Below are 13,271 nucleotides of genomic sequence, written 5' to 3'. Positions count from 1 at the left end.
ACACCTAAATGTTAAATAATATATTTTCTACTTCTACCCTCAATTTTGGAGACATGAGAGGGAGAAGTAGGGGCGGGCTTTAGTGACACAGAGCTCCCGACCGACTCCGTCCTGTTGGTTCAGTCAGTATGTATCACTGACATGAAGGGAGAGGGAGGGCGGGCTTTGAGAGACTCTTACGGTCTAGAGAGAGAGAGATGAGACGGGAGAGAGGAGAGCGCAATTAAAGTTGAGAAATGAACGACTCTTTTCAGTAAGTGATTCAGTTCAGTTTGTTCACCCAGATGATTCGTTCGTTTTAAACGAATCGTTCACGAACTACACATCACTAATGAGGGGAGGTAACTCATCCAGGCAGTTAAAGAAATACTGTAGATTGAAAATGTCCTGCATTCCTAATATTGTGCTGTGTGCATTATTCTTTTCTCCTCTGGGTTTCCAGGCAGACTTGTGTCCTAGTTTAAAAAACAAATGCTATATAAGACCTGGTGCTGCGGACTACTGGGAAAAGAGGGGCCGACAGAGATAAAACACATGACACCTTGGAAAAAAGCCTCATCAGGGACATCTTGTATTAGAAATACAGTATCAAAGACTGGCTTGATTTGTTGCATTCAAACCCACACACTACAAATAGGCATAAAGATGAGTCACAGACAGATCTTACAACACTTTACACTCAGACATGGACATCACTGCTGACCAGAATAAGCAACAGAGAAGAAGGACAACAAGATCTGCTCTTGTGCACAGAGGAAAGAAACCATGTTAAAGGGACCAAAATGCCCCCGGAGAAAAGCAGAGTGCAAGAATCCTGTGATGACCTGAAAGTTTTCGAGAAGTTCATAGAAGTCATTTGAATGGAGTCCAGCAGTAAGAAGAAAAGTCAAAGTGTGTAGCATAATAGTGTCCAGAGGCAGATGTAAGAAAATGAAAAGCAGGTTACAGAGTGCACAGAGATCAAGGCAGCAAAGGAAGGGAAAGATCAGCTGAAGAAACTCCAGAAAGAACCGGCCTCAGGCTCCTGAGAAGAGAACAGAGTGGGCATCTGTTAAATGTTCACACAGGCTGAAGAAAGACTTACAGTTACATTGCTTGAACTATTGAGTGTTGTGGCTGCACATCAGTTGGTAGAGTAGGTTAATTGGTCGGTCATTTGATAACAGAGCTTTTTTGTGTCTCTGAGGTGGAAACTACACCCCATGTTCATCCATACTCTTTATGGATAACATGCCAAATGAACTCATCGTTATGAAAGTAGTTAGAATGCAGAAACTGTAACTGCAAGTATTGAAACCAAGGATACCTTTAGCAGGGAAACATGGGAGGACACAAATTGGTATACACAAAACATGGACAAATGATGTTTAAGGTGTCTTATTCTCACAAAGCTTCTGAAAAGACAGTAAAACCATAACGTCCTGATTTCCACCCTCTCTTTGAAACAGAGAGAGATTAGTGAAGATGCAATCAAAGCTTCTCTCAAAGACACTTTGTTCAGGAATATTTTACCTCCTGGGGCCAATCTTGTTTGATGACACTGTTCACATTTTTTTGTTACCATAGAAATAATCTGCTCAAACATGCAAACAGGACTGAACTGCTTGCATAAATTGTGCTTTACTAGGCCTATATTATTTTTTTGCTTTGTTTGAATATGCTTGGCCTTTTCTGCACATCTATAACATGTTGGTCCAACCTGAAAAGTGGGATCGCTTCTCTGTTGCAACCTCCCCACATTTCTTGGATTTATGCCATCATACCTTAAAATCCTGTGTGACCATAAGTTTGACCTGAACAGAAGGCAGCACAACAAACCTTAGAGGTCGTCGGCTCCCGTCTAAAAATGTGCTTTTTTTTACCCTCACTGGTAATGACAAAAACAAGCCAGAGTGCTCTCCATGAAAGTCTCTCCCTCTCTGCTGCCCACACATACTCCATACTGCCTCCCACACACACACTCCACTCTGTCATCATGTTACTCTTTTAGGACCTAGTTTAATTGTGAAGACCAAAGGGCACTTGTCGCTGAGATCATTCGTGCAGCTGCTCAATGGGCATTTTTCAAATTCAATTTCTGGAACAAAAAATAGGTCAGTCTGATTTTAGAACGCTACTGTGTCTAAAAGTTTGATTATATAATGCCATGTTGTCAAAATGTCATTTCAGAAGAAAACTAAGATAACTAATAATAAGCCTAATGCAAAACTTCATAAACATATTTTAAACTTGTGTTTTTACAAAAATAATTTGAATATATTGTTACAATTGACCCCCAAAGCAGGTTACAAACACGTAATTGATCCTTTTAATTTCCACAAAGAGCCATCATCAGTCCAACTATTATATTTATTTTTAATTTTTTAGCTTTTTAACTAATGACATTGCAATCAGCCATAGCTGATTTTTATATCTACGAAGAAGTACTAGTTTACGCTGCAGTAGATATGAGATGCAACGGGATCTAATAATGACCACTAATAAGCATATGTTAGCATGCTAATAAACTGGACTATGTTGCTGAACATGCTACACAATATCACTTTTAAAATAACATCAGCAGGTTATTTAGCATGTTAATGTTAGCATTAAGCTGAAAGGTAACATAGCTTCCAGTAGACTCTGGTTCCATCATGCAATTGTTTGTAGTTATTTTCTAAGGTTAAAGGGTTAAAATCGTTTACATGTTGTGACCTTATGTACCGTCTGTGGTTGTGACTAGTCATTGTTAATTCTAAAGAATCTATCTTTAGGCAAAGGTAATTTGAACAAAATAATCCACCACAGAAAGATACATAAGTGCTGATTAGTCAAAAAAGAGACTATCTAGGACAGGGGTCTGCAAACAGGTAGCTCGGGAGCTACTGGTAGCTCACGGGCAGGTTTTAAGTAGCTCGCCTATAGGTTGACCGACTGTGTTAAAAATAAAAATAAAAATCTGACAACGGTAAATGCACCTCTTCCCACTATTCATATATTTGGCCCATAAAAACAAGTATGAAGTACTAATGTTTTCTTGGACATTGATGTGAATTTAAGATTATTGATAAGCATTGTCTTGCAATTTCACACATGTACAAACAGTAGCTTAATTCAGCTTAGCTGAATGCAAGCGATTTGATGCAAGTAGCCCTTGGCCACTTTCATTTTTTGAAACTAGCTCTCAGATGAAAAAAGGTTGGAGACCCCTGATCTAGGAGCAGTCCATTTACTATTCACTACATGACTTGACCTTTTTTGGTGTCTGGAAGAGCTAATATGTGTCAATACTGGCCAAAAAAAAGACCTCATATATGACTGAGAACGGATAGGCTGGACACATCAACCTTCTCACAGGACTTGATACTAACAAGTCTTTAACCAAGATGAAAAGTTAAAGAAGTCTTCTGTGCAGCAGCAGTTAAATGCTCAAAGAACTTTTTATTTTGCTGTTCATGTCTTTCCAGAGTGGATGGTGGTAAGGGGCAAGACCGCGCTTAAGACTGGAGACTCTCCCGACTCCACAGGCTCCACCTCCATAAGCAGAAGGCTGTCTCGAGGGACAGTTAGCTTGGTCACGTTAGGAATCCCGGTCACCACGCAGCAGCTTACAGCACTGCGGAAAATCTCCATGTCAGCTGCCTCGGACCACACGTTGGTTGACGCGTCGTAGAATTCCACGTTATAGGATGTGGTGAAGCCATTGAAGCCTCCGACAGCAAAGAGTTTGTCGTCAATGACTTCGATTCCGAAGTTGCTGCGGGGTTTCAACATGGAGGACACTGCGTGCCAGGTGTTGGTTTGAGGGTTGTAGGCCTCAGCGCTGCACAGGCGGGTGTTGCCATCAAAGCCACCAACCTGCAAAGGGAAAATGGAGACAGAACGATCTACTATCACAATCCAAATAGAGAAAATGATCATTCATTGCATATAGAGCAAAAGGCAATGTATTAAAGGTGATAACAGCTAAAGTCAGTGAATTTGTCAGTCACTGACTAATCTGTCCAGATTATGAATCAAACAGTCTTTAGAAGACTCATTCCTATATCCAGTGATAAACTGTATTTCAACATTTACTGGAGGGGTTGGTATGATATTTACACGAACATATGGATAAATCTTAATAACTTAACTGATCCACAGCTTCATATCTAGCAACAAGAGGTGGACATTTGCTGTTTTAAGGAAAATATATCAATATATGTTGAATGAATTAGCATGATAATTGACAAATCATTGAGGATTGTGATGGCTTTTGCTTTGTTGGCATGCTAACCTGCTAAACTAAGAGAATGAACATTGTGTAAACATCATAACATGAGCATGTTGGCATTGTCGTTGTTAAGTTTTTAAGTTTATAAGTAGGCAGTGATAATATGAATTTACTGCATAGACAAATCCTCCATAAGAAATGACTCCAATTCCACTGCGCCGGCTGATCATGGGGCTGATCATTGTCCACTGGTTGGTCTCAGGGATGTAATATTCACATGAAGGCAGGCACTCGTTTCCATTGAAGCCACCACAAATGTAAACCTGTGTAGAACACGAGGGTTATTAAGAAATGTACCATTTTCTAAACTTTGTCAGATTTCTTTTAAATGTCAATGTCAATATAAACAGCAGTATCATGTTATCTACATGTTAAATCATTTCAGGTGTGACCAAACATTTAGTGAAGAATGTGTTAGTCAAGAAGAAGAGGGCAATACTGCAACTCGCACCACTTAACACAGATCAGAATCAGAAATACTTTATTAATCCCAGAGGGAAATTCGATTGTTACAGTTGCTCCAAATATACAATAGAGCAGTAGAAATATAGTGATATTAATCAAATAGAATAGGAATGTAAGTAAGATTTCAATAATAGGTACAATAAATATTTACAGGAATAAGAGTCAGATGGAATATATACACACATTTTCAAGATTATTGTACTGTTTGTTTCAATATTGCACTTTGTTATCATGGACATATTATTCATTATTATTATATTGCAGTTTTAATAAATAATGAGTTATGGTGGAGGTTACAGTTTTTCAGTCTGCACAGAATATTATAAAATCTTTACATAATTAAGTTGGACTCTACCCTCTGGACAATATTCCTACTTACTTAAATAAACATTCCCAAGATCATCAAACTAACTGTGGTCTTCTACCTCATCTAATAGTTTTCTTTACACAAAGCCCTAAAGTTCTGCTAGTGTAAGACTATGTAGTAGACTCAGTCGACTATGAGTCTCAAGTAGTTCACAAAACAAATGATCAATGTTCCAGTCTCTGTCATACTCCTCTTTTAGTCCCAGCTCTTTTTTTTTGCTCTACCTTGTTGTTGAGTGAAGTGCAGCTGGCGTCGCTCCTCTGCTCGTTCATGGGTGCAATAAGACTCCACTGGTTGGTCTCGGGCTTGTAGCGCTCAGCAGTGTTGAGTCGTACGTGCCCATCGTAGCCTCCCAGGGCGTAAATGTATCCATTGAGCACGGTAACACTCACATAGCAGCGACTGCAGTACATCGGCGCCGCTTCATGCCAGGTGTTTGTGCTCAGGTCCAACCGGCGCACGCTGTTGAAATGCTCCACACGATCAAAGCCACCAACACAGTACACGTACCCGTCGAGGAACGCAGTGCCGTGGTAGGCCCGGGGACACTCCAGATCGTTTGTCACGTTGATCCAATGGTCGGCTCGAACATCGTATGCCTCGATGCCATGAGTCGGATCGCCACCGCTCCAGCCTCCGAGCGCCAGCAGGACGGCAGGAGGCAGGCGAGGGCGGACAAATGGGTTGAAGAGACCAGACAGCGATGGCCTGTTTGCGATGATGTCATACAAGGCTTCAAGGTCCTCCGTGCATGAAAGGTCATTTATCACCAGCTCATTGGACATGACATGGATCCTGATGTGCTCTAGACTCATCGTAGCCAGCCGGACCTAGAGAGTGAAAAACAGGACCTCCTTAAATCAAACCTATTTGACTTTAGTTCAGTGAATCTCAAAATGGTTTGATCAAACTAACTTGTTATCGTTATATCATAAGAAGAGTGATTCTTTGTTCATTTGTTAAAGTCAACAAATAAACATGTCAGTTCCTCTCTCAATGATTCATGACCCAACCAAATGTACAAATTAGCAGAAGGCTAATAGGCTACTTAGCTAGGTTGCCAGTTACAACATCCGGCAGCCATCTTTGTTGTTTGTGACAATTGCAGTTTTTTAGATTGCATCTACAGTATGATTCCCTTATCTTTGAACCTTCCACCAGGGATGCATGGAGAGAGGCAAGGAAAAGATCTCTCTAAGAATTAAGAGCTTTGTGATGGCCTGTAAAATTAGCACATCTGGAACAACTTCAGGTGCAAGGGAGGATTAAGGAGCAAGGAAACATCAATTAAGAAACGTGAGCTGTAAGCAGTGTCTCAAGAGTGCTTAAATATGCCCCGTATATGATTGAGAAGGGAAAGGTTGAGACTGCACTTGATTCAGGAAATCTAATGTGTGAAAAGGATGGGGAGCAGACACACCCTAAACCTATTGAACTGATCTTGTTGACTTGAATTTGTCTTACTGTAAGGATTTCTGTTGCAATCATGAGAACACAGCTAGCTACATGTTAAAGAACTAAATCTCACATCAATCCAGTGTGGAAAAAGTGATCTTACCTTAGACAAGAGAAGGCTGATGTGTCCATCTCGTTCCTCAGGTCTGTGGCCAATCCAGTGAGTAACAGCCTCAAACACAGATCTTTCATTTCTCACATTGAGGTCGTCTCTCTCGAGGAATTCAACCAGCTCCTCTACGGAGAGCTGTAAGAACTCCTCACAGGAAACGATGTCCTCAAAGTGATCAATGATGTAGTGGTACGCTTTGTGCTGCAGTTCCAAGGAGAAGACTATTTTGGTGAACTGCCAGATACCGATGCAGTTTTCTGGGCAGAGCTGCTCTCCAAGGAAGTCACAGCAGGTTTTGACGATGTCCATTACATTGAGCTGATCAGCAGCTAGCAGCAGTTGCTGCACGTTTTCCTCGGTTATAGGAACAGAGCCGGTGTAGGCGAACTCAATGATGAGCTGCATCATGTCAGGAGACAGGCCCGGTATGTTGTAGACTTTTTTGTCAGTGGTTGACCAGCGTTTGAACAGAGCTCTGTGGATCATTTAGAGACAAGGCGGTAAATTGAAAATAAACCTTATACAACTTTTTCTTATTATTTTCACACTATTAAGAATATTTTGGAACTTTCAAAACATACAATGTGACTGAATGAGTTAAAGGGCCTTTCCTAGTGTACCAAGCTTTAAACCACAGAACTGATGAACCAAGTGTATTGTGAGGCTCACATTTTATAGAACTTTATGTACATGAGTTTAAGGAATAGCACATATTTCTTTTTGAAGATATATGAATATATGTTTCATCTTAACTGCAACTTAAAGCCCCAGCTGATTAACAGAGTAGTCTGGAATAGTCAATTCTAAACTGTAAGCCCATCAAATCACTTTAATCATCACTTATCACTTTATCTTGCCATTCATGGCACATAATGTTTTAATTGCCCTGTATAGTTAACGTAACCATTTATATTGTACTTGCATATACCCCCTATTTTTATTCATATTATCTTAACTATTCTGTTTAAACTTTTATTTGACCTTCTACTTGTCTTTGTGCTGCTGCAATGCCCGAATTCCCCCTCTGGGGATAAATAAAGTATTATCCTATCCTATTTAGCAGTTCATAGAGAGAAACATGCTACCATTTTGTATGAAAAGGAATTAAAACTGTCTGAAACAATAATGCATCATTCAAGTCATAACCCAGAGTAAGAATATGATACCAAACACTCATTGGTTTTAAAACTTGATTTATATTTTAGTTTTCGTTCTTCATCTTCCTTTCACTTTCACAACCAAGTAAGGTGGCATGGAAATGAGAGATTGGTGTTAACTTACAATCAAACTTTATGAAAATTATTGTTTTTTATCCTGATTTCAAAACTGAGCATCAAGTCAATGTACAAAATCCCTGAACTTCACTTCATGGGACTATTTAATTTTTTTAACACAACCTTCAACCTTCATCTGAACTGATATCCTATACTGTGTGTTGAAAGAGAGGGAACCCGCTCCATTGGTTGACTTTTAAATGATGAATTATCCTTGAACACATGTTGTAAATATCAGGTGTCCATCAGGTTTGTTTCTTTGCTGAATGAATCAATGTGTCTTATGGTTTGGGCTTTTTCAGACTTACAGTAAATTATGATCTGATCATAACTTTGATTCTATTCATGACGTTATATAAGTTTATCTGCTTTTCTTTAAGGATACAAAATGAATCAGCTGATTCAAACAACAAACTCACCGAAAGTAAGAGCTGTAGTTACAGAGGATAACTTTGTGGATTTGAAACTCGGCATCCTCAACTTTGATGACTGCATCACAAAATTCTCCCTCCAGGCGGAGATCATTAAAGTAGGATGATTTACTTCTGTCACTCATCTTGATGTGTTTTTTTTAAAGATACCTTTCTCTCAGTCTCTCAGTATCCTTGTGTTTTGGTTGCTGGTTTAATCTCAAATGTCTCTGCTTTGTCTTAGATGATAGAATGAGAACACTCAGGCCTTATGACAGAAGTGACAGATTCTAGAATCCAACATTGTGACATCACAATGACAACGGAATAATTTTAATAATAACAGATTTGTTTATGTTGTTGAGAAGTGTTCATTAATTCATACAGTATATTTGTGATTGATTATTTACTCCATTACATTGATATATTATTTGCTGCCCAATGCCATAGGCTCTCGTGTTAAAGGACATTTTTCAAAATAAAAGTAGCAGACAGCATTTTGTAGTAACTACAAAACCTCCATGATATTATCAGCACATTTTTTGACCTTCAAAATTTAAATTGCATTTAACCATTTATGTGGGATCTTCAAAAGACTGAACATTTTGGAGTAGAAGTTAAAGATTACACTTAAATGTACTGGAAGTACATAATGACACACATTTACACAAAGCAAAACACACACAAAAAAGTATTTAGTATTTATATAATTTTCAATTGTAATGTAGAAAAAAGTATATTTGTCCAAAGTATGAAAGGTTCAGTACTTGTAGAGCCTACTTGAAAAAATTAAATTCAAGTACTTAGTCTATAATATGTTTTTCATGTTTGAATCAGTGTATCATAAAGAGAGGCTCAGAATGACCTTATTGCTTTTGGAAATAAAGAGGTATGATGTATTTTTAGTGTTTGTAAAACAGCATGAGACCTTGAGTGTACAGTGATTGGCCACTTGGGGCAGCAGATATTAAGGCTTCAAAAATCAATAGTTGCTGATGTAATACATAAAACTTCCACACGATGGTAGCAGCAGAACAGAGAAACACTCCCGCTGCTGTGTGTCCTCTGCAGTCCTTCTGAAGCTCTCAAAAACAGCTTTATAGCCTCGTAGATACACCCACAAGGCCAAATATCCCAAGATACAGCCTACTAAATATATTTATATAAATAGTGTCCCTTCTTTCAACTGAGTCTTTTAAAAAGATCGTATATTTCTTACAGAGGATCTGCAAACACATCACATAGACTACAGTGACGGAGGATTAAAGCCATCAATCTACCTGTTTGATTACCTTGAAATTAGCTATGCAATATGATTACCCTTTGTAATTACTCAGCAGACAGTAAGAGGGGCTGGACTTTAACCTACATTTAGAGATCCCAATACATGCGCACATAATCTAAAACCTATAGGCTGCGCGTAAAAGATTTTTTTTTTTTCATCTGCAGCTGAATATCCCACAGGAGCTGCGCTGTATAACAAATCTAACTCTAAATACTAAAGGCCTCATCTCGATTCCACATCTGGGATAAATTAAAGCTTCATTTTAGCATTGACACTGTCATCATATTCCCAATAACCCATGGTAAAAAAGTAGCCTCCGCTAACAGATATTGATGATATTTGAACGGCAACTACATCTTCGATCAGAACTTTTTTTTAAGGCGTTTATCGAATAATTACGTCGGGCAACAGGACTTATAGCCTAGTTATATAACAGTCATGATAAATGAGTTCAGAAACATTGAAGCCACTCATTACAGCTATTATAGGCTATCTAAAAATAAAAGTGTTGCTAAATAAAAACGATAATTTCTCTCAATAAAATGGGAACCCGGGAATAAAGCATTTTTATATTGTCTAATATGCTAATTGGACATGTCTAGCCAACAAATACATTTTAATGGGGTTAATTGCCTAGCAAATGTTTTGATTTGTGTCCCATGTCGTCTTGTATGTTATTTGTATTTTCCCTCCTCTACTGTAGACCTAAATCTGATGGGACAATAAACCTCTGTATAGTGTTACTGTGGTCCAAATCACATAATCACGTTTGGGCCTCTTTTAGTTGAAACTTTATGAACGAGCAGAGATTAAAAAAACAAAAAAAAACAAAAAAAAACACAGCGATTCAAAATCAAATGCAACATAACAAGTTTGACATTCTGTTGCGATAAATTGAATAAAATAGTTATTTAAGGGGGGGGGGGGGGATGTATGAAACAAGGAGTTTCTCGAGAAGTGAAGATTTAGATGAAATAAGCAATTACCGTGGAAACTGTGGTTTGGTGCAAGACTCAGTAGTAGAAAATAAAAGCTGGACAGTTTGCTTACAGTTTTTTTTCTTATAATTAGAGAGATTAGGGTAACAAATGAAAATCCTGAAGACTCTGCCAGAGACCGTAAACCTTCGACGAGGTAGGCTGTTGGCTATTTCTCATAAAACTTGTAATCCTAAATCGCATCTTGAACGTTTTGTACAGACTTTATATTTGGTTTGCAGTCGATTCAAATCTTTGTTTTTTTGCTGGTCCAGTAAAGAAAAACGGGATAAAAACGTTCCCTTTACTTAAACGCTGTTTAAAATAATAGAATAATAATGTAGCTCGATGTTATTTAAAACAAAAAGCCTGACAAAAAGCCTGTTGAGTCTCAGCCACTCGTGACGTGATCAGTCAATTCATTTGGTGTCACTTTAGTTTCTATTTGATGTAAGCAGGCTGCATTTATTATTCAATTATTGATTTTTTTGTAGTAAAGTGAAATTGCTCTACTGTTGATTTTTTTTAAAATTCAGACCAGCTTTGAGACAAATTCTAAAAGACTGGGTTAATTATACATAACATATTTCATGAACACAATCCCAATGCTTCTAATATCTTTGTTCTGCTAAGAAATAAAATAAAAACCCACACACAATGGGTTCATAAACCAACAACCTCCAAACACGACGAGGGTTGAACATAAAGTAAACATTGATTTTTAAAAATTATTAACCAGCATGCTTGAATACAAATCTGCAAATGTATCAGAATAATTGATTAATATCTGTCTGTCTGTCTTCTCAGGAATAATCAGTGGCTATACTGGCTCATTCTATCCTCCGTATACTGAGTTATGTTTAGTTCTTCTTCTCAGAGTTCAAAGACAGACCTGCAGACATCATGTTCACTCAGGAGATCCCATTTTGGGAGCAAGTTTTATGACAGTTTTTGTGAAAATGTTTTTTTTTGGTGCTCATGTAAGTTTTAAACTGAAGAATAGCTTCTAGCTGAAGATAAAGAAGATCCAAAACAAACAAAGAAACAAGAAGTAAGGTGCCCTGCTCAGGTTGGTGTGTTGTTTCTACTGTATTTGCTGTATGTTGTATTACATTTGTTTCTTGATTTCTTAAAGACTTTATAGGCCGCAAACTGCATACATCAGGTTCTGGGCTGATTCTCCACACACAGCGTTCATAGGTTTGAGGCAACCCCAATGACATGCTTTCAAAATAATAAATAGTGTTTCTAAGGAACCTTGACAATATACTCCCAAACTTTGGACAAACTTTTCCATCTCAATTGAATTTCCATGTCATTTGACTGTTTTTATTGCCCTCTTTGTTAAGCAGCTTGAGGAGCCAAGTCATCAAATATTAAAAGTAAAAAACATTTTAAGAAAAAATCTAAATATATCTACAAAAACATGCAGGGATACACTCATGAAGTGGAGAATTCACAAGCAAGGACATTGTTGAAAACAGTCACCTTCCCTTTGAGGTCCTGTAGTATCACAAACTTGACAGTTCAATCAATACCTGTGAAAAATGCTCACTTTCCCCTCAACAAGGAAATCAGAGAATAACCCGCTGAGTTCATCTTGACACTAAGATTTAGAATGAGAAGCTATAGAAACTCTGGAGTTTGCAGAGAACTACATTTATTTTAAAAAGAAGAATAAAACATATATTTATTGCATATCAGACAAATAAATGCAGTGAGTACAAAGAGGTCTGCATCAATCAGCTTTAACCCCTGATTATCTCACATTTTGTCAATTTTCCCTTTTCTACTTTCCCACGATAGCAGAGACTGATCTGCAACTGTTTTCAATATGCAAATGATCTCCAACACATCAGACAAAAGGGGTCCAGAAAGATGCAAAGCCTGCTGGTGGTCCTTCTCATCGAACAACAGTTGACTCCATGCAAACCGCAGAGGAGCTGAGAATAAGATGGAACATAAAATATATATTCAATATATGATGTACTTTATTTAAAGTCAATTCTATGTGTTTTTCTTATCTTGTAAGTGAGGCCAAATGGTTTACTCACAGGCTTTATTTTGAATTTTTACAAAGCTTTTTTTTTTTTTTTTAAGAACATGCAAATGTCCATTTCTATAAAGGCATGCATATTGCTGAAACAACTCTGGAAATTCTGCAGCATGCCTGCATCTAACAAGAGTGCCCCCTCTTTCATTTATTATACACCACCATGTCTAATTAAGCAGCTATTCAAATCAGAGCTGCACCATTTGAATATTGGCGCGACGTGGGGGTGAAAGGGTGCCAGGTCTGAGTTCTCCTGCATGCAGGGGCACAAACACACACACTGAATCATTGTGGCGAGGCTAAAGCATTACAGCTCATACATTTACAGTAATTATATTTGTAGTACATATCAGCAGCATCGACATGTTGCTCATGAACATGCATAAGTAGTCAGGCTTTAACCCGCCGCCTGTGCGCACTGCAGCCTGCATGTTGTCTGGCCTGGCAGCAGTAAAACAATGGAGGGATGTGAGGGTGCTTTACTGCTGTCGGAGGCTCTGAGACAAACTGTGACCCAGCAGCCAAAAGACTGTCTGCTTCTCACGGCCTAAGTAACGCGCTATAAAAGTAAGGGGCGCCTATAGGGAGTGTTTTTGCACGCTTTATCTTGACTTTGAACGC

General features: G+C 38.3%; 1 protein-coding gene across 1 annotated transcript; it reads right to left on the bottom strand.

Annotated features, from left to right (window-relative positions):
• Positions 1-2,312: 2,312 nt before the first annotated feature.
• On the bottom strand, positions 2,313-8,481 carry LOC109995032 (kelch-like protein 10). The gene is made up of 5 exons (XM_020648612.2): positions 8,345-8,481; positions 6,643-7,126; positions 5,309-5,914; positions 4,366-4,515; positions 2,313-3,837 (listed from the first exon to the last, which is right to left on the bottom strand). The coding sequence occupies exons 1-5, from the start codon at positions 8,479-8,481 to the stop codon at positions 3,433-3,435; spliced, it is 1,782 nt and encodes a 593-aa protein (XP_020504268.1). The 3' UTR covers positions 2,313-3,432.
• Between the last annotated feature and the right edge of the window lie 4,790 nt (positions 8,482-13,271).

Source organism: Labrus bergylta, chromosome 19, assembly GCF_963930695.1.
Source record: "Labrus bergylta chromosome 19, fLabBer1.1, whole genome shotgun sequence".
Taxonomy (NCBI): domain Eukaryota; kingdom Metazoa; phylum Chordata; class Actinopteri; order Labriformes; family Labridae; genus Labrus; species Labrus bergylta.
This window is presented reverse-complemented; position numbering and strand designations above follow the sequence as displayed.